Source organism: Vidua macroura, chromosome 16, assembly GCF_024509145.1.
Source record: "Vidua macroura isolate BioBank_ID:100142 chromosome 16, ASM2450914v1, whole genome shotgun sequence".
Taxonomy (NCBI): Eukaryota; Metazoa; Chordata; class Aves; order Passeriformes; family Viduidae; genus Vidua; species Vidua macroura.
Window position 1 is genome coordinate 16,259,295 of NC_071586.1, and position 23,527 is coordinate 16,282,821.

General features: G+C 46.5%; 2 protein-coding genes across 5 annotated transcripts in view; both read left to right on the plus strand.

Annotated features, from left to right (window-relative positions):
- Nucleotides 1–23,527, plus strand: part of TNRC6A (trinucleotide repeat containing adaptor 6A) — a 43,395-nt gene that overhangs the window by 14,225 nt on the left and 5,643 nt on the right. For 3 of the 4 annotated variants that reach the window (XM_053992378.1, XM_053992379.1, XM_053992377.1), the window contains 16 exons: nucleotides 3,382–3,714; nucleotides 8,128–8,175; nucleotides 10,605–13,193; nucleotides 14,009–14,173; nucleotides 14,319–14,494; nucleotides 14,654–14,734; nucleotides 15,173–15,224; nucleotides 16,304–16,446; nucleotides 16,779–16,925; nucleotides 17,097–17,234; nucleotides 17,455–17,583; nucleotides 17,665–17,742; nucleotides 17,996–18,206; nucleotides 21,060–21,191; nucleotides 22,597–22,755; nucleotides 23,438–23,527. The exon at nucleotides 23,438–23,527 is cut by the window's right edge and continues 51 nt beyond it. In XM_053992378.1, the coding sequence (XP_053848353.1) occupies nucleotides 3,382–3,714; nucleotides 8,128–8,175; nucleotides 10,605–13,193; nucleotides 14,009–14,173; nucleotides 14,319–14,494; nucleotides 14,654–14,734; nucleotides 15,173–15,224; nucleotides 16,304–16,446; nucleotides 16,779–16,925; nucleotides 17,097–17,234; nucleotides 17,455–17,583; nucleotides 17,665–17,742; nucleotides 17,996–18,206; nucleotides 21,060–21,191; nucleotides 22,597–22,755; nucleotides 23,438–23,527 (4,671 nt within the window). The remainder of the gene's footprint in view (nucleotides 1–3,381; nucleotides 3,715–8,127; nucleotides 8,176–10,604; nucleotides 13,194–14,008; nucleotides 14,174–14,318; nucleotides 14,495–14,653; nucleotides 14,735–15,172; nucleotides 15,225–16,303; nucleotides 16,447–16,778; nucleotides 16,926–17,096; nucleotides 17,235–17,454; nucleotides 17,584–17,664; nucleotides 17,743–17,995; nucleotides 18,207–21,059; nucleotides 21,192–22,596; nucleotides 22,756–23,437) is intronic. The other variant, XM_053992380.1, reaches the window with a different exon arrangement.
- Nucleotides 1–23,527, plus strand: part of DCTN5 (dynactin subunit 5) — a 69,059-nt gene that overhangs the window by 14,078 nt on the left and 31,454 nt on the right. The gene's annotated exons all lie outside the window — the stretch shown is intronic.

Consider the following 23,527-nt stretch of genomic DNA (forward strand, 5'->3'; position numbering starts at 1 on the left):
CCTGCCAGCCCGGGCCATGGCGTGCAGGGCGTTTTTGGGGGCGCAGCCGCGGGGAGCAGCGCTTCCCTGCCGGCCTGGCGCCGCTCTTTGTGCGCCTCAGCAGAGCGTTTGATCTCCCTGCTCCGCTTTTCGCAGCCGTTTTCCCTCTGCCTTAAAGTTCCTCGAGCAGCAGCTGCCATTTTTTTTTTATTGGAGGGGGAGCGCGAGTCCCTGGGCCCCTGCTCCAGGAGGAGTTGGCAGGCAGCTCCTGGAGCAGTAAAATGACACCATGCTTCTCCTCCATTTTCTAATGAAATCTGCAGAGTGGGAAAGCAACACAAGTTGGAAGCGTCTTTCTTTGGAATCTCTCTGTAAACTGTAACTCCACCATCCCCTGCTCTGAGGGTTTGCAGCAGGTTTGTTCTTTACGAAAGTCTGTCATTTTTAATACTAGTTTCTGTAAACTTGCTAGTCAATTGACTGTGATAAACTCTAAGTCTGTTAATATTATATTTCTGCCTTAATAGAATTCAAAATAAAATGCTGGTGTGTAGAACAAACTTTTATTAACAAGCAACTAGTCTAGAGCAAATTAAGATATTAAACTAATGATTTAGGGGTGCTGGAATTTGTAGTAGCCATATTGGACTATTAATGTGTTATTTAGCCTTCTGAGAAGTTGTGGAGCAGAAAATGTTGGACAGGGTGAATTTTATAGCTTAAAACTTACTCTGTGGTTCTGAGGGAAGCAAAGGCAAGGGAATTCGGTCACACTTTGGATAATTTCAGTTGAAAATTAGCATATAATTGTGGACTCTGCATATACTATAGCCTAGCCCTGGGACCTGGCAAATGTGTTTTACAATTTGCTGATATCGTAGTAGATGGACTTGCCATGTTTGCTAAGGAAACAAATGCTTAGAATATATGTGAAATATAATATTCATAAGCTGTTAGAGAGGTGCTGTGCCTCAGGGCTGGCTGGGCAGCGATTACCTTGTTTATTTGTTGCACTCCTTGATAATCAAAAGTGATTTGAGTTCCTGCCGGTCCGATGGGGTCGGTTCTAACGCGCTTGGTCTTAAAGTAGCTTTAATTAAGACAGTGAAGCGTCAGGGGTGCCCTGGGCATGCTGTTGGCAGCTCTGTCTGGTGGCTGGGGGCTCTCAGATGGAAATGATTGCACTTTAGCCCCAGCAGCAGTGCTGCAGCAGTGGAAGTGGCAGGGAAGGAGAAGCGACTCGGTGTTACGGGGTGCTGGATGTTGTATTAAAGTCTCTTCAGGCAAGTGTTTGTGTTTTCTGCCTACGGTGGCAGTGGAAGGAAAAGGAGCTCGAGCAGTCTGTGCCAGAGGAGTGTGTGTGTGTGGCCCCAGGGCTGCTCTGAGGGCTGCAGGAGGGTTTCTGTGTGCCACGCTCAGCTCAGCGTGCTCCAGGCTCTAAAGGGTCATCCTTGGAATCAGCTGGGGCAGGAGGCACGGGGAGGGCACCAGAAGTTATGGTTTGGGCACTGGTTACACAGGTTGTGGAGTGTGAGCAAACGTGTTTTAATTTCAGAGCTTGTTGCAGTACCTGGACCACAGAAAAGTGCAAAGTCCTTCTGCATGCAATTGTCAACAAATTGTCAGCAATTTGCTTAAGTAGCACCTCTCCCACTCTTTGGGGCTTAGTCACTCTCAGTTACTTTATTTATAATGCAAGAAATTTTGGAAGCACCAAATGAAATAGATTTGTTTAATATTATTTCCTATTTGTGAAGTTCAGTTTTGAACCAGAAGTCAGAATCACAATTTGTTGTCTCATCATGTGCATCAAAATATTTTGCAAGGAATCAGTTGCCTTCCCTTAATATAGGGAACAGATTAAACTGAGGAAATCTGAAGTGGTGGTTGTGATCTTTATCAACTTCCCAGTTTATCTAATAGCCTTTCAATACCTTCTATTCCCTGTGCTCTGTGCAATAAATTGAGTTGTGTCCTGGCCCTTCTTCTCCTTAATTCTGTCCCCCTGCAGTCAGCTGTGCACTGGGAGAGCTGGGGGCCCTGGGAGGGGCAGCTGAACTTGGGTGTCCTCACCCTGAGACGTCTGCTTGCCTATTTGTCAAACAAGGAGGTCTCCAAAGTTTTTCTTTTCTGCTTCCCTTAAGCAGCCAAAATGCAATATTCCATTAAAACACAATTCAGATGCTGATTCTTCAGTGGCTTTTTATTCTAAAGGCTTCTATTTCATGTTTTTCAGAATACATAAAGTAGAAATAAACAGAGATTATATCATAAGTAGCACTGACAACATTCAAATTGATTCCTTAAACAAAAGCTGAAGTTTGTTTTTATTTTTTATTGTATTCCCATGACTCGGTTCCTGAAAGTGAATGATAAAATGGTCTTTAAACATATTTAAAAGGTTTTAAAAGCCCCTGAAAACTACATTCTCAGTCCTGTAGTAACATTATTCCTGGTGCTGAGGGAGGTCATGGTCGAGTATTGAGGTACCTTGGGAAGTTGCAGAATAAATATTGGCACTTAATGGGTATCTCATCCAAGGAATGTGAAAAGTACATTACCATATCAATAGAGTGAGAGGGACAGAGCTGACCTGCAGCAGCAGCAGAGTCCCACAGCAGGAGCTCAGAGCTCCCTGCCCTGGCTGCCTCCCCTGCCCCACACCTGCCCCGGGCTGGGCTGGCTCTGGGGCTCAGTCTGGCTTTGCTGTGTTCCCTCTGCCCGTGGCCTGGCCTTCCCCTCGCCTCGCTGGGGCCGTGCTGTTGGGACTGGGATCATCTGGAGCTGCAGTTGCACATTTGGCATTTCCCCAGTGCCAGCACTGTCCTGCCGGGCTGCGTGCAGCGTGCCCTGTGCTGGCAGCACTCACTTGAGGGCATGAATAACTGTCCCTTTGCATGCTGGGCTCCTTAAAGCAGGGAAGCCTTAGCAGCATGTCCTGTTTGCCCCTTGTTGTTTTTGGGCCAGGCCAGAGCAGTTTTCTGTAGGTAATACCCAAATGGGAAACTTAATTTTTTAATACTTAAACATTTTCTAAAAAAAGGTTCAGTGCTGGAGTAAACTGCGTAGTGCTGGTTTGTGTTGTAGATGTTAATGTGCTTGCCACTGATTTGTTGGCAGAAGGCTGTAGAAAGCTGGTTAGTAGCATCCTGTAAGTGAGATAACTTGGTTAGGAGTGATAGCAAGGCGTATTCCTGCTTCCAGGTCTGTGCCATGAAAGTGTGCCATTGAGGGGTAACAGAGCTTTTCCTCAGGGATGACTTACAGCTTGAATCAGAAGAAATGCTGCCATTACCTCATAGATAAACACCTCTGATAATATTGACTTAGTCTTCCATTTTTAAAGTTGCTGCTCACATGAATAACTTTGTCCCACTTTCTTTTTCCTGGGGGTGGGGGTAGTGCCAGAACAAACCAAGACCAGTGTAAGCCAGCCCCAGCCTGTCACCTCCAACGGCACTTCCACAGGAACCAGCACTCCTAATAATGCCAAGCGGGCCCCAGCCAGCAGCCAGCAGCAGCCCTTGCCTCGATACCCTCCTCGGGAAGTACCACCGCGATTCCGACACCAGGAACAGAAACAGCTTCTGAAACGGGGGCAGCAGTTACCAGGGATAGCTGCAAACCTGGGATCCACTCCCAAAGTGGCAAACGGCCAGTCAGGAGGCAGCACTGGCACCAATAACCAGCCCGTGACCAACGGAGAAGTGCCCAACAGCAGCAAAAAACAGCCAGGTGAGGGCAGGTACCTTGTTTTCCTTCAGCTAAAGTCGAGTCGCTTAAATTCAGTTATCAGGGGAATACTTCAGGCAGCATGATTTGAACTTGCACTGTAAGCTGTAGCACGAGGAGGTCCTTTCCTGTGTCAGAGCTCGCTGGTGAATGCTGCAGGGTGGTTTTGCCTCTCTGGCAGGCTGCACACTGAAGCTGCAGCCCTGGTCTCAGGGGTGGCTGTTGGCAGGGTTGGAGCAGGTGGTGATTCCAGTGTGACCTCTGCTGTGCTCACATTCCCAGTCTTTGTCCTCAGCATTGATCCCAGCATGGTACAAAGCACCTTTGTTGCGTCCAGTTTTGGTAGACACATCCCAGAAAGAAGGGTCTTTAGGACCCACAGAGATGGGCTGATCCCATCCCACAGCCTGGGCAGCAGGGGAGGGGGAATTCTGCCCCACTCAGGTGAGACCCCACCTGCAGAGCTGCCCCAGCCCTGGGGCCAGCACAGGGAGGACATGGAGCTGCTGGAGCCAGTGCAGAGGAGACACCAGGGTGAGCAGAGGGATGGAGCAGCTCTGCTGGGAGGAAAGCTGAGGGAGCTGGGATTGTACAGCCTGAAGAGACCAGGGGTGACCTAATTTTGGCCTTCCAGTACCTGAAGGGAGCCTACAGGAGGGATGGAGAGAGACTACAAGGAATGGAGTGACAGGACACAGGGGATCCCTTCCCACTGCCAGAGGGCAGGGATGGATGGGATATTGGGAAGGAATCCTTCCCTGGCAGGGTGGGCAGGCCCTGGCACAGGTGCCCAGAGCAGCTGGGGCTGCCCCTGGATCCCTGGCAGTGCCCAAGGCCAGGCTGGACAGGGCTTGGAGCAGCCTGGGACGGTGGGAGGTGTCCCTGCCATGGCAGTGGAGCTGAGTGATCTTCAAAGGTGATTCCAGCACATTTCTTTATGTGATTGAGCAGCACCTTGAGACTTGGCTTTCATTTTTAACTTCATACCTGGAGATCTAGCCAGGGTACAGCTTGTTCAGAATTGTCTTTTATTGTCAGGTCAGAGTTTTTCTCAGTTTTTTTCACCCGAAGTTTGGTTGTATTACAGAATGAATCCACTTTTCTGCTACTTAAGTTCAATCATCTTTTGTTATTTTGGTTTGATATGCATTTCTTCAAATAGCCTTTTAATTCAGGTGAACCTGCCTGTTTCATGTGTAGGATGTGCTGTTCAGTGACTGCACAATATGCAGCTCAGTTAATTTTACAGGACATTAATGTAATTTATTTTTGTCTGGAAAAAAAAAATCTTTCTGTGAGGGATCTAGCTTTTCAAAGGGATTTGGTATTAATGCATGCCAATGCTTAATACTTCCTTATTTTTATACTTGTATTTACATTTTGATGTGCACGTGGCAGTGATGATGTAACTTTTCCCCACAAATAGTTTCTTCTGTGACTTTACTGAATTCCCAGTGTTTCTCAAAATTAGTGTTTTATAGACTACAAAGGATGTGACTCTCAGCCCCTCTAGCAAAAAAAAAAAAAAAAAAAGGAAAATCAGCTGTTCTGATTACTGCATCTTGAAGAAGCAGGATTTAAAATGAAAGTAAACAAAGCACTGGAAGCAGTTTATCCATGAGTCCTTGAGGAATGTTCCCCATATTATTTTTTATGCTTTCCAGTATTATTTCTGTAACATACTGATAGAACTCTTTACCATTGCAGCAGGTAATTTTTAAGTAGCTTATTTTCTTTGCTTCACCTGTATGATGTTGTTCCTGTCCATAGTGATGTTTAAAGTTACCTCTCATTAAGGTGAAGCTTTTCCTGCAGCATGAATACTTTGCTGGTCAAGGTGTGTAGCAAGGTGATTTACATAAGAGTGGTGATTTAGATAAAAATTCACACGTAAACTGATTTAAGAAGTATTACTGCTTATACAGCCTAATGAGTCTCCCAGCTGTATCCAGAGGATTTGTGTGCTGTTCTCCCTTGTACTTTTCTGTGAACAGCAGCCCAGTATTTAACTAGCTGGATTCCCATTTGTGTGCTGCATTTGTCCCGGGGTTGCTCAGTTTTCTGTGGCTGGGGCAGTGGCAGCATGTCCCAGTGCTGTGCTGGGGCTGGGGCTGCCTCCCTGGCTGTGCTCTGAGCAATACCCTGCCTGATGGGTGGTGTGTCTGCAAACAGCGAGGTTCAGGATCCTGCAGGGAGAGGAGGCTTGGCCAGATCACTTTGTCACCTGAGGAAGGTGTCTGTGTTGGCTGTAGCCCCTGCCAGAGCTCTGTCCCTGCCAGAGCTCTGTTCCTGGCGTTCCGTGGCTCCCGGCAGAGCTCGGAGCTGCCAGCTGAGGCTGGGCACTCAGCTCTGCTCTCTGGTGCTGTGTGTGTGCCTGGGAGGTCTCCCTCCTTCCCTGGGATGACCAGGATCAGCGGCTGGTTTGGATGTGTGGTCATGTTCTTTCCCAAACACAGACGAGATGATAATGCAAAGGCAGGTGATGTTTCTGTGCTGGGTTTCTGTGCTGGTTTCAAGCTCTGGTCTGACACGGTGCTGGTGAGGTGGGGGAGGCCCCATCCAGCAGGGCCTGATGTCTTCTGCCACCTTTGCATCTGAAAGGAAATGCTGCTGTCATTTGCCTGTCTCAGTTTCACTCACTCTCCCTACTTCCTCTTTCAGCCTCCACCAGCAGCCCCGGGTACTGTCCGTGTTACCTCTGGAATCCAAAATCTCATGAAATTTGACAGATCTGTAGGTCACTTGCATTGACAGGATATCCATGGACACTGGGCTTACACCAGTGGCTGCTGGGATGGGTCTGTATTTTAGGGCTAAAATAAAAACTGTGGCTTCAAGTGTTGGAAGTCAGAATTGCTGGAATTGGGAGTGGCTGTGGGTTTGTGTGTAATTCCTGGAAGGTTCTCTCCCCAGTTCCAGCTGTGGTTGGGATGGTTTGGTAGGTGCTTTGTAAAAGCCAGGTAATGCAGGCAGATACTGCTGAATTTAAAGTCTTTAATTGCCCTGAGCACACTAAGATTTTAAGTTGTTGGTATTGGAGAATTTTTTAATTGTATCAGTGGTTTAAACCCCATCTCTTGTGTTTTGTGTGAACAGTTGTCTCCTGTTTGGAAAATCAACATGCTTTGTCTAGAAGTAAAGCTGAGGAAGGGACAGGCCCTTGGGCTGGGTTTTTTCCTGCTGTTTTTAGGACATTTGGCATATTGTTTTAGTAGAGACACATAAATGAAGCTCATGTAGTGCTTCTGAAACAGATCCAGGCCAGTGCCAAGATGGTTATTTTAAGAAGTCTCCCTAAGTAGCTCTTTATCAGGACACTTTCATACCCAGTTTAGTTGTCTTCACTGACACACCCCATGTGCAAACTTGACATGAAAGGCAGGGTTGATTGCTGCCCTGGTGTTTGCTCACCTCTGCTCTGGAGCACCTTGGAGTAAGCAGGTGGTTGTTCCACGAGGGAATGATTTACCACCGTGAGCTGAAGTGTTTCCAGCAGTAACTGCTTTGGCCAGAGCAGAACAGGAGAGCAGGAGCGGGCTCCTGGCAGGGCTCCACTTTGGATTCCTCCCATCTGCCTTTGTCCTGGTGCATCTCACAGCACAGCCACACAGTCGTGTCCCAGCCCTTGGGAGCAAAAGGTGCCTCCTGTAACCTGGGGGTGGTTCTCAGCTGTTGGAGGGGTCAGGGAGGAAGGGAGCAGCTGGGATCTGCAGTTAGAAGTGATGAAGGCTGGATTCATTTGGGGAACGTTGCCTTTGGTGTAGCAGTTATGGTGTCCAGCTGTGAAATCTGTGGGTGTGAAAGGTGGAGTTTGATTCTGTCCAGTGCCTGTGTGGCACAGGGCAGGAGCAGGATGTGAAAGGGGGCAGGTGATGGATTGTTATGCACGTGCTTAGGTTCAAGCAGCATCGGGCCATACTCAGATGTTGCTGTTTGCTCAGTCAGGCAGCAGAGTCCTGACTTGGAGCAAATGTGCTGTTCAGAGAGGGGAGAGGAACTTGCTGAAGTTTCAGGGCTGACTGCTCAACTTCTTAGTCAGTACAGTCCAAAATGATCTGGTTTTGGTTTCACTGACTGTAAATTCTTCCTCTTTTTTGTATAAATCAAGCTTTTAAGGACACGTTAAATTGGTTCATTAAATGCCAAATGTGTAACAAGTAGGTTGTAATTGGAATGTGTCATAGAAGCAGCAGAATTGCTGATTCTCACATCCCCAGGCTGAGTTTGTTGCCGTGTCCCTGCTCCCTGTGTGGGGAACGTGGTTCAGAGCAGACAGTGAGACTGAGCTGGCTCTGAGAGAAACCTGTCCTGAAAAAGGGGTCTAAGGACTGGGTTTACAGCAGTGAGTGCTTTGAGGACTGTTCTCTCATTTGCTGAAGTAACACTTCTGTGATTTTCTTGCTTTTTTTTTTGTAGGCATGCCTCCCATTCGGGACTTGGTGAGCCACTCCCCTAACCAGTCAGGTTAGCTACTTCCATCTCACCTGCTTTTGCACTACGTGTTTGTGGTAGTTACATGTTTCACACAATTTTGTCTGATTTTTTAATTATTATTTTTATTTTTATTCTTTGGCTTATGCTTTTCATTGGCATGGGTGTGTGAATGATTGCAGTATACTTTCTCTGTGCCACTGCATACTAATTTGATTTAACATTTTTAATTTTCTAATTAAGTCAGAATTCATACTAAGAGTTTTTGTCACCTTAGCATTAAAATATTGGGGTTTTTTTTTACGTTTATGCTTCCATGCTGACTTGCCTCTTTATGGTTTTGAATAATCTGTGCAAGCTTGTGCTTCCTATCAGAGATGTGTCACTCTGTGGAGGAAATCATGTCTTGATTGTTTGCTAAAAGCTCAGGACTGTATTTACTAAAATGCATTTGTTCATAAGGCCCAAAGGTGCAGTGATTGGCAAGGTATGGTATTGACACTCTGGGGTGCCAGGTGTGCTGGAGCAGGAAAAGGAGGCAGAGGGTGCAAGATCCAGGTATTTCTTAATTTACACTTCTCAATCCTGTTTATTTTAGCCCATGTGATGACAAACTGCTTTTTAAAATACATACATTTTTTTTGCAAATGTTTCCTGCAGGATAACTCATAGCTAGAAAGCATTGCATTAAAAATTACTGAAAGCAATCTTAGCAGATTACAGAATGTTAAGAAACTCAGGTTTGTGTAAATGTTTTTTTGTCAAGGATTTAAGCAGCAAAAGTTCAGTTGCAACTTTAAATAGTTTTGGGAAGAAAAGCAAGAGTAGGCTGTTCTGGCTCCTTGTGCTGTGCACCAAATGCAGGGTGTTGTCACATGTCATTTTTCAGTTTTGAGGGTGTTCTGTGGTCTCTGCCAGATACAATAAGTCAGAGCTGGTATCTGCTTGTTCAGTGTTTGTGTCCTTAGTCGCTGGAGTTCATGGGCTGGGGAGGTTCAGGTAGGAATGTTCCAGAGCAGTGGCTCATACTAGACATCACTAACACGTTTATGTCCAGGAGAAAGACTGTTGGTCTGAGTAGTTTTGTGTGTAATGGGAGAAAATCAGCTGGGTGGAAGTTAATCACTGCGTGCTGTTGGTGGACTGGCTCTGCACAAACTGCTCCGCAGCTAAATTAGGGTAACAGAATTTTAACAAATACAAGCTTTCCTTATGTATTCTGCTGCTGTGCAAATTAGAGTTTGTTTTACCATTTCCCTCTGACTTGTAGTGCTAACCTGTGTCTCTCAGAGCTGAATTCAGGCTGTTTGCCATCTGTGTGCCTTTGTGTTGCTTTTACAAGGGACGCTGTTACTGGGATGGTGTTTGTGTGATCAGGATCTTGTTCTCTGCCGTTGGTTCTCTCGCTCCCAGGAGTGCACACAGCTCTTTGATCACTCCCTCAGTACAGGTTGAATGTCCCTTTTTAAAACACCAAGTTGAAACCTTGAAGTTTAGTTGTTGAGGCACGGCGGCGCTCTTGTGGTGCCGCCCGAGTCGGCGGCTCTGGGTCACGCTCGGCCGAGCCCCGGCCCTGCCAAGGCTGGTGCTGGCTCTCCAGGGCTGTGCAGCTGCCACACACCATCACAGCACTCTGTCTGCCTGCCAGGGCGCCACTCCTCCCGTTCCAAACTGCTGGAACCATCCCTGTTCTCTCCTCGGTGCAGCAGGTGAGGCTCAGCTGAGTGCCAGGGGCCGAGGAGCAGTGGGTGATCCCTGCTCTCTGCTGCTCCAGCTCTGGGAGACAGCGCCTTGCACTCAGTTCTGTTTCACTGTAGGATGAGTAATACTGATATTGATTAGAAATTAATTAAAAATAGACTTGTTCTAAAGGCAGAACTTCAGATGGGTCTCGTGCTTTTTGTGCCAAGCTGTTGTATAAAAGAAAATACCTTGAATAACTTGTACTGAAGACTCTTACACAACGTCTGTATCAGGGGTGGGAAGGTGTGTGTTCTCTGGCTGCTGTCACACAGCACTTGGTACTGCTGAGCCAGGGCCATGTCCTCTTGGAATTACTGCCTAATTTTCGGTGTGTTTTCAGGTTTTATTTAGTATTGTGGTTTTTAATACCTATATGTGTTTTAGAAAATACTTTGTATGTGGTGATACAGAGTATCCTTTAAAAAATGTTTCTCTGGAATAAAGACCTTTAGGAGTCTGAAGTTTTCTGAGGTTTTTGTGAGAGCAGCTCTGCATGCTGGGAGGTGTTCTGGGTTGTGCGTGGCAGCTTTGGGCAGCTGTACTTAGAGCTTTCTCTGTCACTTTCCATGACTGTAGTTTTAACAGAAGCAAAATAATAAGCAAAATAATTCCTGGCTTAATATCTTCATACTTTTTTTTTTTTTTTTTCCTCTTCTGCTTAATGAAGTAATAATACTAAACTCATAATAATGCTCTTGGGCTTTCCTTCTTCATTTTAGATCTGAACCACAGTGGTCTAGGATCCCATTATGAAAATTCTCACTGGGGACCAGTCTCTTCAAATAGTGACTCCAGCACAAACTGGGATAAAGTTATCGTAGACGGCTCTGACAAAGAAGCATGGCCATCAATCACTGGCAGTGACCCAGAGCTGACTTCAGAATGTATGGACACTGACTCTGCCTCCAGCTCTGGGTCGGAGCGGAACCTCGTTATCATGGCTTCAGGGAGCACAGGAGGAGAAGGCGATGGCATTCGCAATGGCATCGGACATGGGTCTCAGAATAAGTTTGTGGTTGGTAGCAACAGCAATAATGTGGGCAATGGAAGTATTAATGGGCCCTGGGGGTTATCCCACGGGTCCATAATAAGCACATGTCAAGTTTCTGTGGATGCTCCTGACAGCAAATCTGAAAGTAGCAACAATAGAATGAATGCTTGGGGCACCATAAGCTCTTCATCAAATGGAGGGTTAAATCCGAGCACTTTGAATTCAAATGGCAACCATGGTGCCTGGTCCGTGTTGGAGAACAGTGGACATGCCCTGAAAGGGTCCGTGGGGAGTGGGAGTCCTGGCACAAGCATTCAGTGCAGTACCATAGGTCAGATGGCCAACAGCCAGAGTATTAACTCGAAAGTGGGTGGCTCGGCCCACGGTTCCTGGGGAAGCCTTCAGGAAAGTTGTGATTCTGAAGTAAATGGTACAAGGAATGTTTCATTCAGTGGGCAACCTCAAAACCTTAACACTGAAATGAATGGACCAAATAACACTACTAACTTTATGACCTCTAGTTTACCAAACTCTGCTGGTTCGGTGCAGATGAACGAGCTGCCCAACACTGCAGGGCCCGGGGCCTGGCGCGTGAGCACAATGAATCATTCTCAGATTCAGGCCTCTCCAGTGGCAAACGGCACTTCCATCTCTCACCTGAGCAACGGTGAGGCCAAAACTGGCGGCTCTTATGGTACTACCTGGGGTGCCTATGGTTCTAGTTACTCTGGAGACAAATGTCCAGGCCCAAACAGCCAAGCTAATGGTGACACTGTGAATGCAACTCTAATGCAGCCGGGCGGGAGCGGGCCTGGCAGCACTAACTTTCAAATCAACGGGAATAAAGGCGGAGGGGTGTGGGAGGCAGGGACGCTGAGCTCCCAGAACGTGCCCTGGGGAAACGGGAACGGTGCGAGTGCTGGCGGGAGCAGAAGAGGATGGGGCAACCCCGCACAAAACACTGGCACCAACATTTCCAACGGGGAGTGGAGCAAACTGCCCAGCAATCAGCATTCCAATGAAGGCATGAACGGAAACAGCAGGAAGTTTACAAACGGATGGAAGTCTGCTGAGGAGGACGATCTCAACAGCCAGAGTTCTGCTGCCTCCCAGGCGGCTGAGCAGAGCAGCACGTGGGCCAAAACAGGTACGGGGGACAGCGAGGGGAGCTCGGAGAGCGCCGGGTGCCACGAGGACAGAGCAGCTGCGGAAGGCCAGGGCCGAGAGAGGAGGAAAGTTGACCAGCACACGTTACTCCAAAGCATAGTGAACAGAACTGACTTAGATCCGCGTGTCCTTTCCAACTCTGGTTGGGGACAGACTCCAATCAAACAGAACACTGCCTGGGATACCGAAACATCACCGAGGGGTGAAAGAAAAACTGACAATGGGACAGAGGCCTGGGGGGGCTCTGTGACACAGACTTCCAGCTCAGGGGGGTGTGTGGATAGACCTAGCCCTAATAATAACGATACCTCATCTGTATCGGGGTGGGGAGATCCAAAGTCTGCTACAAGGTGGGGAGACTCCAAAGGGTCAAACAGCCAAGGGGGGTGGGAAGAAGATTCTGCTGCTACAGTAATGGTCAAGAGCAATCAATCATGGGGAAGTGGCAAAGAAGAAAAGTCATCCTGGAATGACACACCGAAGATGAAGCAGGGATGGGGAGATGGACAGAAGGCCAGCCAGGGTTGGGCAGTGTCTGCTGGTGATAGCTGGGGTGAAAACTCTAGAAGTAACCACTGGGGCGAGGCAAAGAAATCCAGTTCTGGAGGCAGCAACAGCGACAGGTCGGTGTCTGGTTGGAATGAGCCAGGTAAATCAAATTCTGTTGCCTGGGGAGGCAACAATGCAACCCCAAACAACTCTTCAGGATGGGATGAGCCTGCGAAGTCTAATCAGAGCCAGGGCTGGGGAGAGCCTCCGAAATCCAATCAGCCTCAAGTCTGGGGGGACTCATCAAAGCCAGTCAACTCTCCTGAGTGGAACAAGCAAGATGTTGGCTCTTGGGGAGCCCCTTCTGCCACGAACAAACCCCCGGGGTCCGGCTGGCTGGGGGGGCCAATGCCAGCCCCAGCAAAGGAGGAAGAGCCCACGGGCTGGGAGGAGCCATCCCCCGAATCCATACGCCGGAAGATGGAGATTGATGATGGAACTTCTGCTTGGGGTGATCCGAGCAAATACAACTACAAAAATGTGAATATGTGGAATAAAAACGTCCCTAACAGTAGCAGCAGTTCAGACCAGCAAGCACAGGTACATCCGCAGCTACTGTCTTCAAGTGCCATGTCTAGCAAGGAGAGCAGTTCGGGTTCTGGTAAGCCTGGCTTTTACCCAAATTTGTGTTTTCTCTTGACTATAAAGCACTTTTTTAGTCTTGCTTCTTAGAACAATATTTCAGTTTCAAAGTGGAAAGGGCAAAGTGGCAGTGAAGTACAGTTTCTGTGTATTAAAGAAATGAACAGCATTGTCCTGGAGCATTGATGTGTTTGTACAGATTGGGAGATCTGCTCTAGTTTTAAATAACTGCAGCAATAAGGACTAAACAGCTCTGCTTGAGTTCTGGGGAGTGGGAACACAGAGAAAATACTTAAAATAGTGTCTGAGGATGGAAATATTTTCCTAAATTATTCTAAACCAGATTAAATTTAATTTTGTCAATGAGCCTTCAAAAAAAAAAAAAAAGCATGTTGAGCTTCTGCAGGACAGAATGAAGGGTGATGGGTTTATAAGGACTTGGTATCAGACTTTGTGGTCTTGTAGCTTCATGAGCAGTGAATAATGATTTTGGAGAGAACTAAGTGAGATGTAGGAAGTATTTTGTGCTGTGTCTCTTTTTGAAGTGCCAGATGGGGTCAGTTACATGTAACAAGCAGCTCTTAGCTTAATATCTTAGAAATTTGTATTATCAGAATGTAATTCTGTAAATACGAAATTTGTATTTTTGCGATTACTTTTATTACTGGAACAGCTTGCAGTTGTAACAATGACCCTCACACAAAATGAAGATACGTGCTCACGAGCTTTTTACTGTATGTTAAGCATACAGAAAAGGCAAAACACCTGAGTCTCTTTAGGTAGCTTTAAAATCCTGTTCAGAACGATGCCAATAACCCCCCCTGCTTTGCAAAGGTTGGGGAGAGCCTCCTGCTCCAGCCACTACTGTAGATAACGGGACTGCGGCGTGGGGCAAGCCCATGGACACTGGTGCGAGCTGGGGAGAGCCTGTCAGCGATGCAGGAGGCACCTCTGGCTGGGGAAACGCTTCTCTTGGGCAGCAGCCTCCAAACAAGCCTGGTGAGTGCTCTCAGCCTGCCTGAGAAGGGTGGGATTGCTCTCCAGAAGCTTCGTGTTTCTCAGGGGCTTTTACCTTGCCGTCGGCATCGAGCTGTTTGGTGGAGCTGCTGCTGGAATGTTCACTGCCGGGTTTTTTCACCACCAGGGCCTAAATCTATGCAAGATAGTTGGTGTGGAGATGATATGCCATTGACTGGCAGTCGTCAGACCAGCTGGGAGGAAGAGGAGGATGTCGAGATTGGAATGTGGAACAGCAGTTCCTCACAAGAAGCTAACCCATCGTTAAACTGGCCACCCTACATGAAGAAAATGCCCACAAAGGTGAGGAGCAGCTCAGGGCAAGGCTTGCTGTCATTTCTGAAAGCTAAGTCAGAAGGGATTGCTGCACTTACACATTACACTTGAATTTTCATTCTTAACACTTGGTGATGTAATTAAAGTCGGATCTGAGTATCACAGGAATTCCTTTCTGTTTTTAAGGGAATAATGAAAGGTGGAAATAAGCAAGATGAAACATGGATCAATCCATTCATTAAGCAATTCACAAATCTCAGTTTTTCAGTAAGTATTTGTCTCTGTGTGGCTTTGCTGCCTTTCCACAGGGCTTGTTACAATGTGCAGACATTGCAATGCTCGATTGCCAAGTGTTCATTTTCATCGTGGTTTTCTTTTTACTTGTGTTTGTCTCCCCTGTCACTCATCCCTTTTCTGTACATTCTCATTACAAAAAGACCTCTTTATTTATGAAAAGTGGTTTTGTAACCACTACCCAGGTATTCATCCCATAGCCTGATGCTTTACTGCATTTACTAGGAGTTCTGGTGAGGGAACCTATTCTCGACTGGATAGCAACTGAAGGGAAGAAATGCTTCAAAATAGCATCTGATTGTCTTGATATTTCTTTCTTGCAGTTTTGAATTGTAATAGTGTGCAGGAACCTCTTTGTTTCATCTTTAAAATATTATTATTAAATAACTGTGATTTATTTTATTACTTCAGAGAGAATCACCAGAAGAAACCATACAGAGCAATAAGATGGACATGTCTGGAGGTAAGAACAGTAGAACCGAGCTGGGCTTTATTGCTTTTTCTTCCATACTCTCTTTTACCTTATATCCTTCTGTAAATTACATTTTTGAAATGATATGTAGTGTATATATAGCTACATATAGTTAAGTGTATGTTTCCCTAAAGAAAAGGAATGTCCTTGTAGAGAAAAGTATTTGTGTGTGTGAGTAATGCTGCACACAGAATCACCTGGTTGCTATAGGAATATTGGCCACGTATCAAACTAAGCTCATTCATATTTATATATGTTAAACTGACAGGAGAGAATGTTTTCAGGGCGTGGTGGGTTTGTTTCTTGTAATATAAATATCTTGATTGCCCTCTGGGCACCTGCACTGAGTATAAACAGAAACATACCAACTCCCACACTGGCTCATTGGGTTCATTCTTGGAAACACGTGTTCAGTTCTAAGAACTTAATTAATACTGAACGATTATTTTAGAAATGTTTAAACCTGAGTGTAAAATACTTGGGAGCAGTTACAGTTTATTTGATTCCATTCACTGTTATGATTTCTTTAGCACATGAAAGATAATTCTTAGTATATTAATAACAGTATAGTATGATGATAGAATGTTTAGCTAAAACTAATTGCAGCATTGTAGGTTTTAGTGTAGTTACTCTCTCCTTATTCCACTTCAAAATTGGGTATTTTCACTTTGGGGCTAATAGTCTTTTGGGTAAAGGAATTGTTCCTTGACTTTTAGATTTCAGTATTAACGGCAAGCCTGATATTTAAATTATTGCAAGTTTAAACAATTACACATTCTTGCAAAGCCTTGCAAAGTCTGGTGGTGGTGATTCCACACCTCGGCTGTCTGCAGGCTTTGGTACTCAGGGTTCCTTTCCCTTTACCTTCCCTTTCCCTTTCCCAAGGTCTGCAGGCATTGCTTCTCGGGCTCCTTTCCCTTCTCAGTAAAGCCCAGCGAGTCCCAAGCTGGGGTGTGTTTGTTCCAGGGCTGTCCTGCCCAGCTCAGCCCAGCTCAGCTCTCGCAGGCACGCTGGGTTGGTGTGGCTGGGGCTGGAGAGCCCAGGGTGTGCAGCCCCCTCTGTGTCCCCAGGCTTACTGCAGGACAAGCGGATGGAGATGGACAAGCACGGCCTGGGCGTGGGAGATTACAATCGTGTGGTTGGAAAAGGCCCCGGTTCTCGTCCCCAAATTCCCAAAGAGTCTTCCATGGATCGCGGTCCTTACTTCGATAAGGTCAGTCAGTGCTTCCCTGAGCTGAGCTCCCCCCACCTGCAGCCTGAGCAGGGAGCTGTGTGCTCCTGAGCCTTGTGCAGGTGGTGCAGGGGGCAGAGGGCTGGCTGCTTACCCAGGAGTTGGATCTGTTCTTGGTAACTCACTGATACTTAGCACTAAGCACCTTCTGTAGCCCTTCGGTGCCGATGACTAACCTGATCTCTTTTGTTTTCTGCCTATTTCCTGCTGGTGCTGGACTGTCCTGTGACTCTTCCCTTCTGCTCCTGCCATGGTTTCTCCCTTCTGCTTGCTTGCTGGCTGGGTGTTGCGCCTCGGTTTGTCTGTCCCATCAGGATGGCATTGTAGCAGACGAGTCCCAAAACATGCAGTTTATGTCCAATCAAAACATGAAGCTTCCCCCTTCAAATAATGCACTACCTAACCAAGCCCTGGGCTCCCTAGCAGGGCTGGGTATGCAAAGCTTGAATTCTGTTAGACAGGTAAGGCTGTGTGCATATCCTTGGTGTGTTACTTACAGTATTTAATGCCTTTTGATATAACGTTGTAGCTGCTTGTGTAATTGATACGTGTTTAACTTGTGGTGGAAATGTGTGGGGTGGGAGAAGCAGCAGAAGAGGTTTTCTGTCACTGACTGCCCATCCTTTCCCCAGAATGGCAATCCCAGTGTGTTTGGTGTTGGGAATATAGCAGCACAGCCCAGGAGCATGCAGCAGCCTCCAGCACAACCTCTTAATTCATCTCAGCCTAATCCACGTGCTCAAGTGCCTCCTCCATTACTATCCCCTCAGGTAAGTGATACAGAAAACACTCTGTGTATAAACTATCTAAATGCTGCTTCAGAAAATTGTTCCTTGTTTATTGGTGTTGCTGATATTTATTCTGTAAATATTTGGGAGCATATTTGGCTTGATGAACCCAGGCATCTGTTGACCAGAGGCTACAGTATTCTGCATATTCTGGACTAAGTCAAGCAGCTACAGTCGCCTTTGGCCCTGGTGTGTGTTGCAGGTTCCAGTATCATTACTGAAGTATGCACCAAACAGCGGTGGCCTGAGCCCACTTTTTGGCCCACAACAGGTAGCCATGTTGAATCAACTGTCCCAGTTAAACCAGCTTTCTCAGATCTCCCAGTTACAGGTGAGCTGGCTGCTGGCTGTGGCGTGTCAGTGCGCAGAGCCTGGTGCCCTGTGCTGCTCTAACCCTCTCCCTGTCTCGCAGCGGCTCTTGGCTCAGCAGCAGAAGGCGCAGCCCCCGAGGAGTGTGCCTTCTGGGGCTCGGCAGCAGCAGGAGCAGCAGGTAAAGAAACCTCTGCCTTCTCACTTCTCACACTCTCCTGATAGCTGCTGTTCCTCCTGAGCTGCTTTCTTGCTGGGACTCGTACTCAAGCGTGCAGGGGGGGACAGTTTGACAGGCTTTAGAGGAGGGACTGGGTGCTGGGGTTTGGCTGTGCAGGATGCACAGGGTACAAAGGTGCATTTCATCTTCTTTCTCAAAACGTGGAAAAGCTTTTGCTCATTGATGTTGTAACTGCTCTGTGTGTTTTTTTAAGGGTCGATCTCTTAGTATGCAGCAACAGATGATGCAACAGTCCCGTCAGCTTGATCCAAACCTGTTAATGAAGCAGCAAACTCCACCCTCTCAACAGCAGTCACTCCATCAGCCCTCCATGAAATCCTTCCTTGAGAATGTCATGCCCCACACTTCTCCTGAGCTGCAGAAAGGGCCCTCACCAATCAATGCATTCAGCAGCTTCCCTATAGGTGGGTGCCCTGCAGTCAGCCAGTGTTTGTGTGGCACACAGCCCCGCTTTTCCCCTTGCCTCCTCCTGGAAAATGACTGTAACCCTGTCAGTACTTCCCATTTTAGTGGAAGTAGGAGTTCTGTGTGGGAGCACCCTTGTTCACCAAATAACTTTTCCCAAGTACACTCATTTGCAGTGAGTGTCCCTGTGTCAGTGCAGAATACAGTCCTGAGGAATGACAGGCTCCTTTTAGTGCTCCTTTTGTCCCCTGGATCCCCAGGTGATACAAAGTCCTGGTTCCTAGAGCTAAGGGACTTTAAGAAGTAGAATCCATGCAAAGAATCCATTGATGTAGACACATTTCTTGGGATTTCAAAAATGCCTTCAATGGCTCTGGAATTGCAAAGGTAGAACAGTCACTTTGCCTGTTAGTGGTTCTGTCCAGGAAAGAAAGCTTTTGGCTTTGCATTTTTAAAGAATTGTTGTCTTATTAGGCAAAATATCTGAACATTTATAAATACAAACATCTCCTGTCTCTTTTTCCCTACATTTTCAGGCTTCTGTCCAATTTCTACTTCAGAAATTCCAGGCTTGTATATTTTCTTCTTACTTTAGGTCCCTTTTAAATGCTATCTTACTACAGCTGTTTACATTTACCTCTGTTCCTTACCCCCATTTTTTTCCTCCCACCCATTTTTGCTTTTCTTCTCTTTTATTCTATTTGGGTCATTTCTGTTGGGCTGATTGCATTCTCATTGGCCTCTGCAGAGAAGTTTGTTTCCTGGACATGCAGCTGAGGTCCCTGTGCTTGCAGGCAGAGTGGCACTGGCCAGGACAGTGCCACGCTGGGGGTGGCTTGTGGCCAGCCTCAAGTCCAGGCTGCTGCTTCAGAGCTGCTGGTGATGATTGGCATCAATGTCCAGTTCTGCTTTCATTCAAAGGGCAAGGCAGACAAAGGAAGTTCTTCAGCTACTGGAGACACTGTGTTAGTTCTAAGGAAATATTTCACTTTCTCACCAAACTCTGCTGAGGGATTGCATCCTGCCCAGGTCAGGCTCCTTTGTGTTTCATTCCTTGGGCTGGAATTGTTGTATGCTGCTCCACAGCTGCTCTCTCACACGAATCATGGCCATGTCTCAGGAGCCTGCAGGATGTGTGAGGTTGCTTTGAGATCCCTCAGTTGTCTGCCATAGGATACACAGGAATTATCTGGGGTCCCTCTGCTCAGCACACAGAGCCACCCTCAGTCCTCACGTAAAGGCTTAAGGGTAGGAAAAGCATGTTGCTGGAATTTCTTCCTGCTGTAGTGAAGAACTGAGTGCAGAGGAAAGCTGGTGTCACACCCAGAGCAGTGTGGTGGTGTGAGAGGGAGCTCACTTTGCCCAGCTGTCTCCTGGAAAACCCTGTAGGTTTGTTGTTTCCTCTGTGTTCCCATAACAGTGTCAGGAGACCCAGCAAGGAGAGCAAGGAGGTTCTGTTTCCATTTCAGGGGAGGGATTTGTCAGGATTCACTAGATACTCACCCAAAGCAGAGACTGGGGCCAGAGCATCCTTTTCTCTCCCTGACCAGTTCTGCAGTCACATCCCAATTCCTTATAGAATTAAGTATTTCTATTAGTAAAAACAACCTTTATAGTGAGTATAACTGATATAACTAATAACTAGCACTGAGTATACTATAACTAATAGTATAACTGTATAATATAAAGTCTTCCACAGTAGGATATGAAAAATTACTTCTGGGAAGAGTGTTTGAATTGTGGATTATGTCCAGGGACTGGTGTCCATCACTCAGCCCATGCATGGCCCATGCAGAGCTGTGACAGAGCTGTGCCTGCTGGGGGCTGGCATTGGTCACAGATGTGCCCCTCTCCAGCCTGGGGTCTTTCTCACCCTTCTCTCTGAGGTCTGGTCTCTGCAGCTTCTGCAAAGGCAGAAGGAAGGTTCCTGTGGTGCAGAGTTACTGCTCTGACAGCAGCAAAATGCCAGAGGGAGGTGTCAGAAACAGGATCAGCTGGGCTTCCCCTTTTTTTCTGTTTGAGCTATTGGTAGTTGTTACATTTCTTAAAACTCCATCCTGTCCCAAGCATTTTCATGAGGCATTTCAAGAGGAGGCTTTTCTGGCACCAGCTCTTGCTCATGCCTTTAAGAAAAACAAACAAAAACCCCTCAAAAAGTAAAGCAGCTTCTTTATGGCTGTGAATGTGCACTGGGGAGCCAGAGGAAGCCCTTGTTTCCAGTGCTGAAGGAAGGTGTTTCTAGGAGACATTTGAGAAGTTCCCTGTATGTCTCTGACCTCAAGTTAAACTGCTGTAGTGGTTTGTTTTCAGAAGAGAAGTAAATAGATCTGAAGGGCTGGAAGGGTACCAGGTAGAGCTGTGAGTTCAGGATTCTTACAGACTTGGAAAGGGAGCAGGCATGCCAAGGTCAAAAATGTGGGCACATTGTCCAAGCCCAGAAGGGCCTGGTTCCTCCAGGTGTTTGAGTTTATTTGGGTTGGCATTGTCTTGATTCTTTGGCAGAGAAACATCTGGAAGTACAGACCACAGCTACAGCAGGTCAAGACCAGTTCTGTTTGCCCCATATTTTAGGTATTTACATTTTAGTTTCTCTTAACTTCCTAATGTCTTCTTCCACTGACATTTTTGCATGAGGACATGAGCTGAGAACTTGGGAGTGCTTTGCATTGCTCAGCTTAGCTTCTGTGTGCAGAGAGTCCCCTGGTTTAAGTGCTAGAATGTTCCTCAGAAGCAGAGACTTGGAAGCATGACATAACTATGGTAACGTGCTCTTGAGTGCTTTCTGGGGCAGCAGTGGTGATGAGCAGAAGGAGAAGTTTGGTCTGTATCTCATAAGCTGTGTGTGCTTTCAGGAATGAACTCAAACTTGAATGTAAACCTGGATATGAGCAGTATTAAAGAGCCACAATCTCGGCTGAGGAAATGGACTACAGTCGACAGCATTTCTATGAACTCATCCTTGGATCAGAACTCCAGCAAACATGGTATGTTCAGCATTCCCTGAGTGGCACATCAGCCTCTGGGCTTCTGGGTGCCAGTGCAGGTTTGCAGGGTTTGTTTGGGCTGTGGTTGTGACTCCTGTGTCACAGTTTCTGTTGTGTTGTCTGTGCCAACTGGCTGCTTGTCTACCACAGCAGCCACAGCTCTGCTGACTGTGCTCACAGAATGATCTTGTGATGAGATTAGTAGAAACATTCTACAGGATTCATTTTTAAACCAGACTTTTCTGTAAGTGTGACTGTTGCTGCTAGCTTTACCTTAATCCCCAGTGGAATGTTTCATATATTTTTAAGCCAAAAGCTTTGTTTTCAAGTTTTCTCTCCCACCACCCTTCTGTCCTAAGGTGATTTTGGGGGATTTACCACATTCTGGGCATGGCTGACATTTTTACTGACAGGTTTTGGTTATGAATGTCTATGTTTGCATTCTAAAATTGGGGAGAACTTAGAAGGGCTAGACTTGGTACCATTGCTGTCCTTAGTTTTAGAGGAGGTGAACTTGGTTGCTTCGTGTTTCATTCCAGTAATCAAGATTCATGTGACATTTCAGCTGTTTCAGTTGCTTGAAATCATCCAGTTAAAATTCGAGTCTATAGCCCAAGAATCTGTGTCTAAAGATAGTTACAAATGTCCCCAGTCTCCTGTTACTGTTCAGTCTCGGATTGTCGGGGTATTTTTAGGTGCCTCAGCTGCTTTGCTGCTCTGAGCTGCCTCTGGTAGCCTGTAGTGGCCATTCCCTGCAGCTGCCCTGCCGAGCCCTTCCCACTGTTGCCACAGGCAGTGGTGGTGCTGCTTTACCTGTGGGTGATGTTTTCTGACCAGGAATTTCTGTATCTCATGCAATCCCTGGTTCCTCAGAACTGTAGCAGAACTGGCTTTGCTGCCTGATAACTTTTAAACCATTCCTTTCTCTATCTCCAGGGATTTTTAATTATTTTTTTTGCCTCCCAAGAACAGGAATAGAATCTGCAGAGCTTTGCAGTAGCTAAAGATCCTTCACATGCTGTAGCTGTTTCTTTCACAAGCTCTCCCACTACAGAACCCTGTTAGTCAAGTGGGGTCCCACAAAATGCCCTTACCACCTGGAATTGATACTTTACTTGAGTTGAACACATGCTACTTTGAATATATGTATTGTTTTAGTGAAGGGCTTTCAAGGGAGATTATTCTTACCGTTTTCTCCTGAATTACTGAGACATATTTCATTTTGAGTTGTACACTCCTGTATGATCTCCAATATAACTTGCCATCACAAGAGGACAGTGTGCTGCTATATATTTCATGACCGATTTACAAGGGCATGATTTTATGTGTATTTATATAGGGATATAAAAACCAGCCGTGAGAAATATTTGACTGCTTTTTTTTTTTCCTTTTTCCCTTTAATCAGGTGCTATTTCAAGTGGTTTCAGGCTGGAAGATTCTCCGTTTGTTCCGTACGACTTTCTGAACAGCAGTAATTCCCCAGCCAGTCCTCCCGGCTCCATTGGGGACGGCTGGCCCCGTGCCAAATCGCCTAATGGCTCTAGCAGTGTTAACTGGCCCCCAGGTACAGCCCTGCCCTCCCTGCCTGCCCTGCGCTGTTGCCCTGGTTTCTACAAGTGTTACGTTTTCTTTCCTAGTTCTTCTGAAAGTTTTAAAAGTTCTCATGGAACTTCTTTAGCCTTCTGATAATGTTTACGTATTTGAGAGTCAGAATTCCCACACAATGTCATGTATAAATAGAATAGTTTTCATATTTCTCTGTGGGTGGAGAGAAATGATGGATTGATCTTTGGACCAGTGTGGTTGGAGAGGTGGCAATTCCATCCTCCAATCCACGGCCACCTCTGGAATTCTATAAACACCAGATGTTTGAATAAAACCAGGTCTTCTTCTCTTTCAAACTTCCCAAGCTTCTGTAAACTCATTTCTTGTCCAGCAGGGACACTGGGCAGCTGGTCCTGGGCTCCTGGAGTGCTGCCTGTGCAGGGGCAGCAGCCAGCCTGCAGAAGGGCACCAAGGGTGTCCTTAGCTGATGGAAATGGAGAATGGCAGTTTTATTGCACAGAGAGAAGAGTATCTGCCAGAGAAACCAGAAATTAAATGAATAAAGTGAAGGCTACATCAAGTCAATTAAATGCTTAAAAGGTTTTGGATTTTCAGTCATTAGGAGATGTATTGTTTAGACAGCTGTTTCCTTTTTAAAAGTATAGTGAAAATAAGCTTCTTTCCTGCATCTGTGTTCCTAGAGTTTCGCCCTGGTGAGCCATGGAAAGGTTATCCAAACATCGACCCCGAAACTGACCCTTACGTCACTCCTGGCAGTGTCATAAACAATC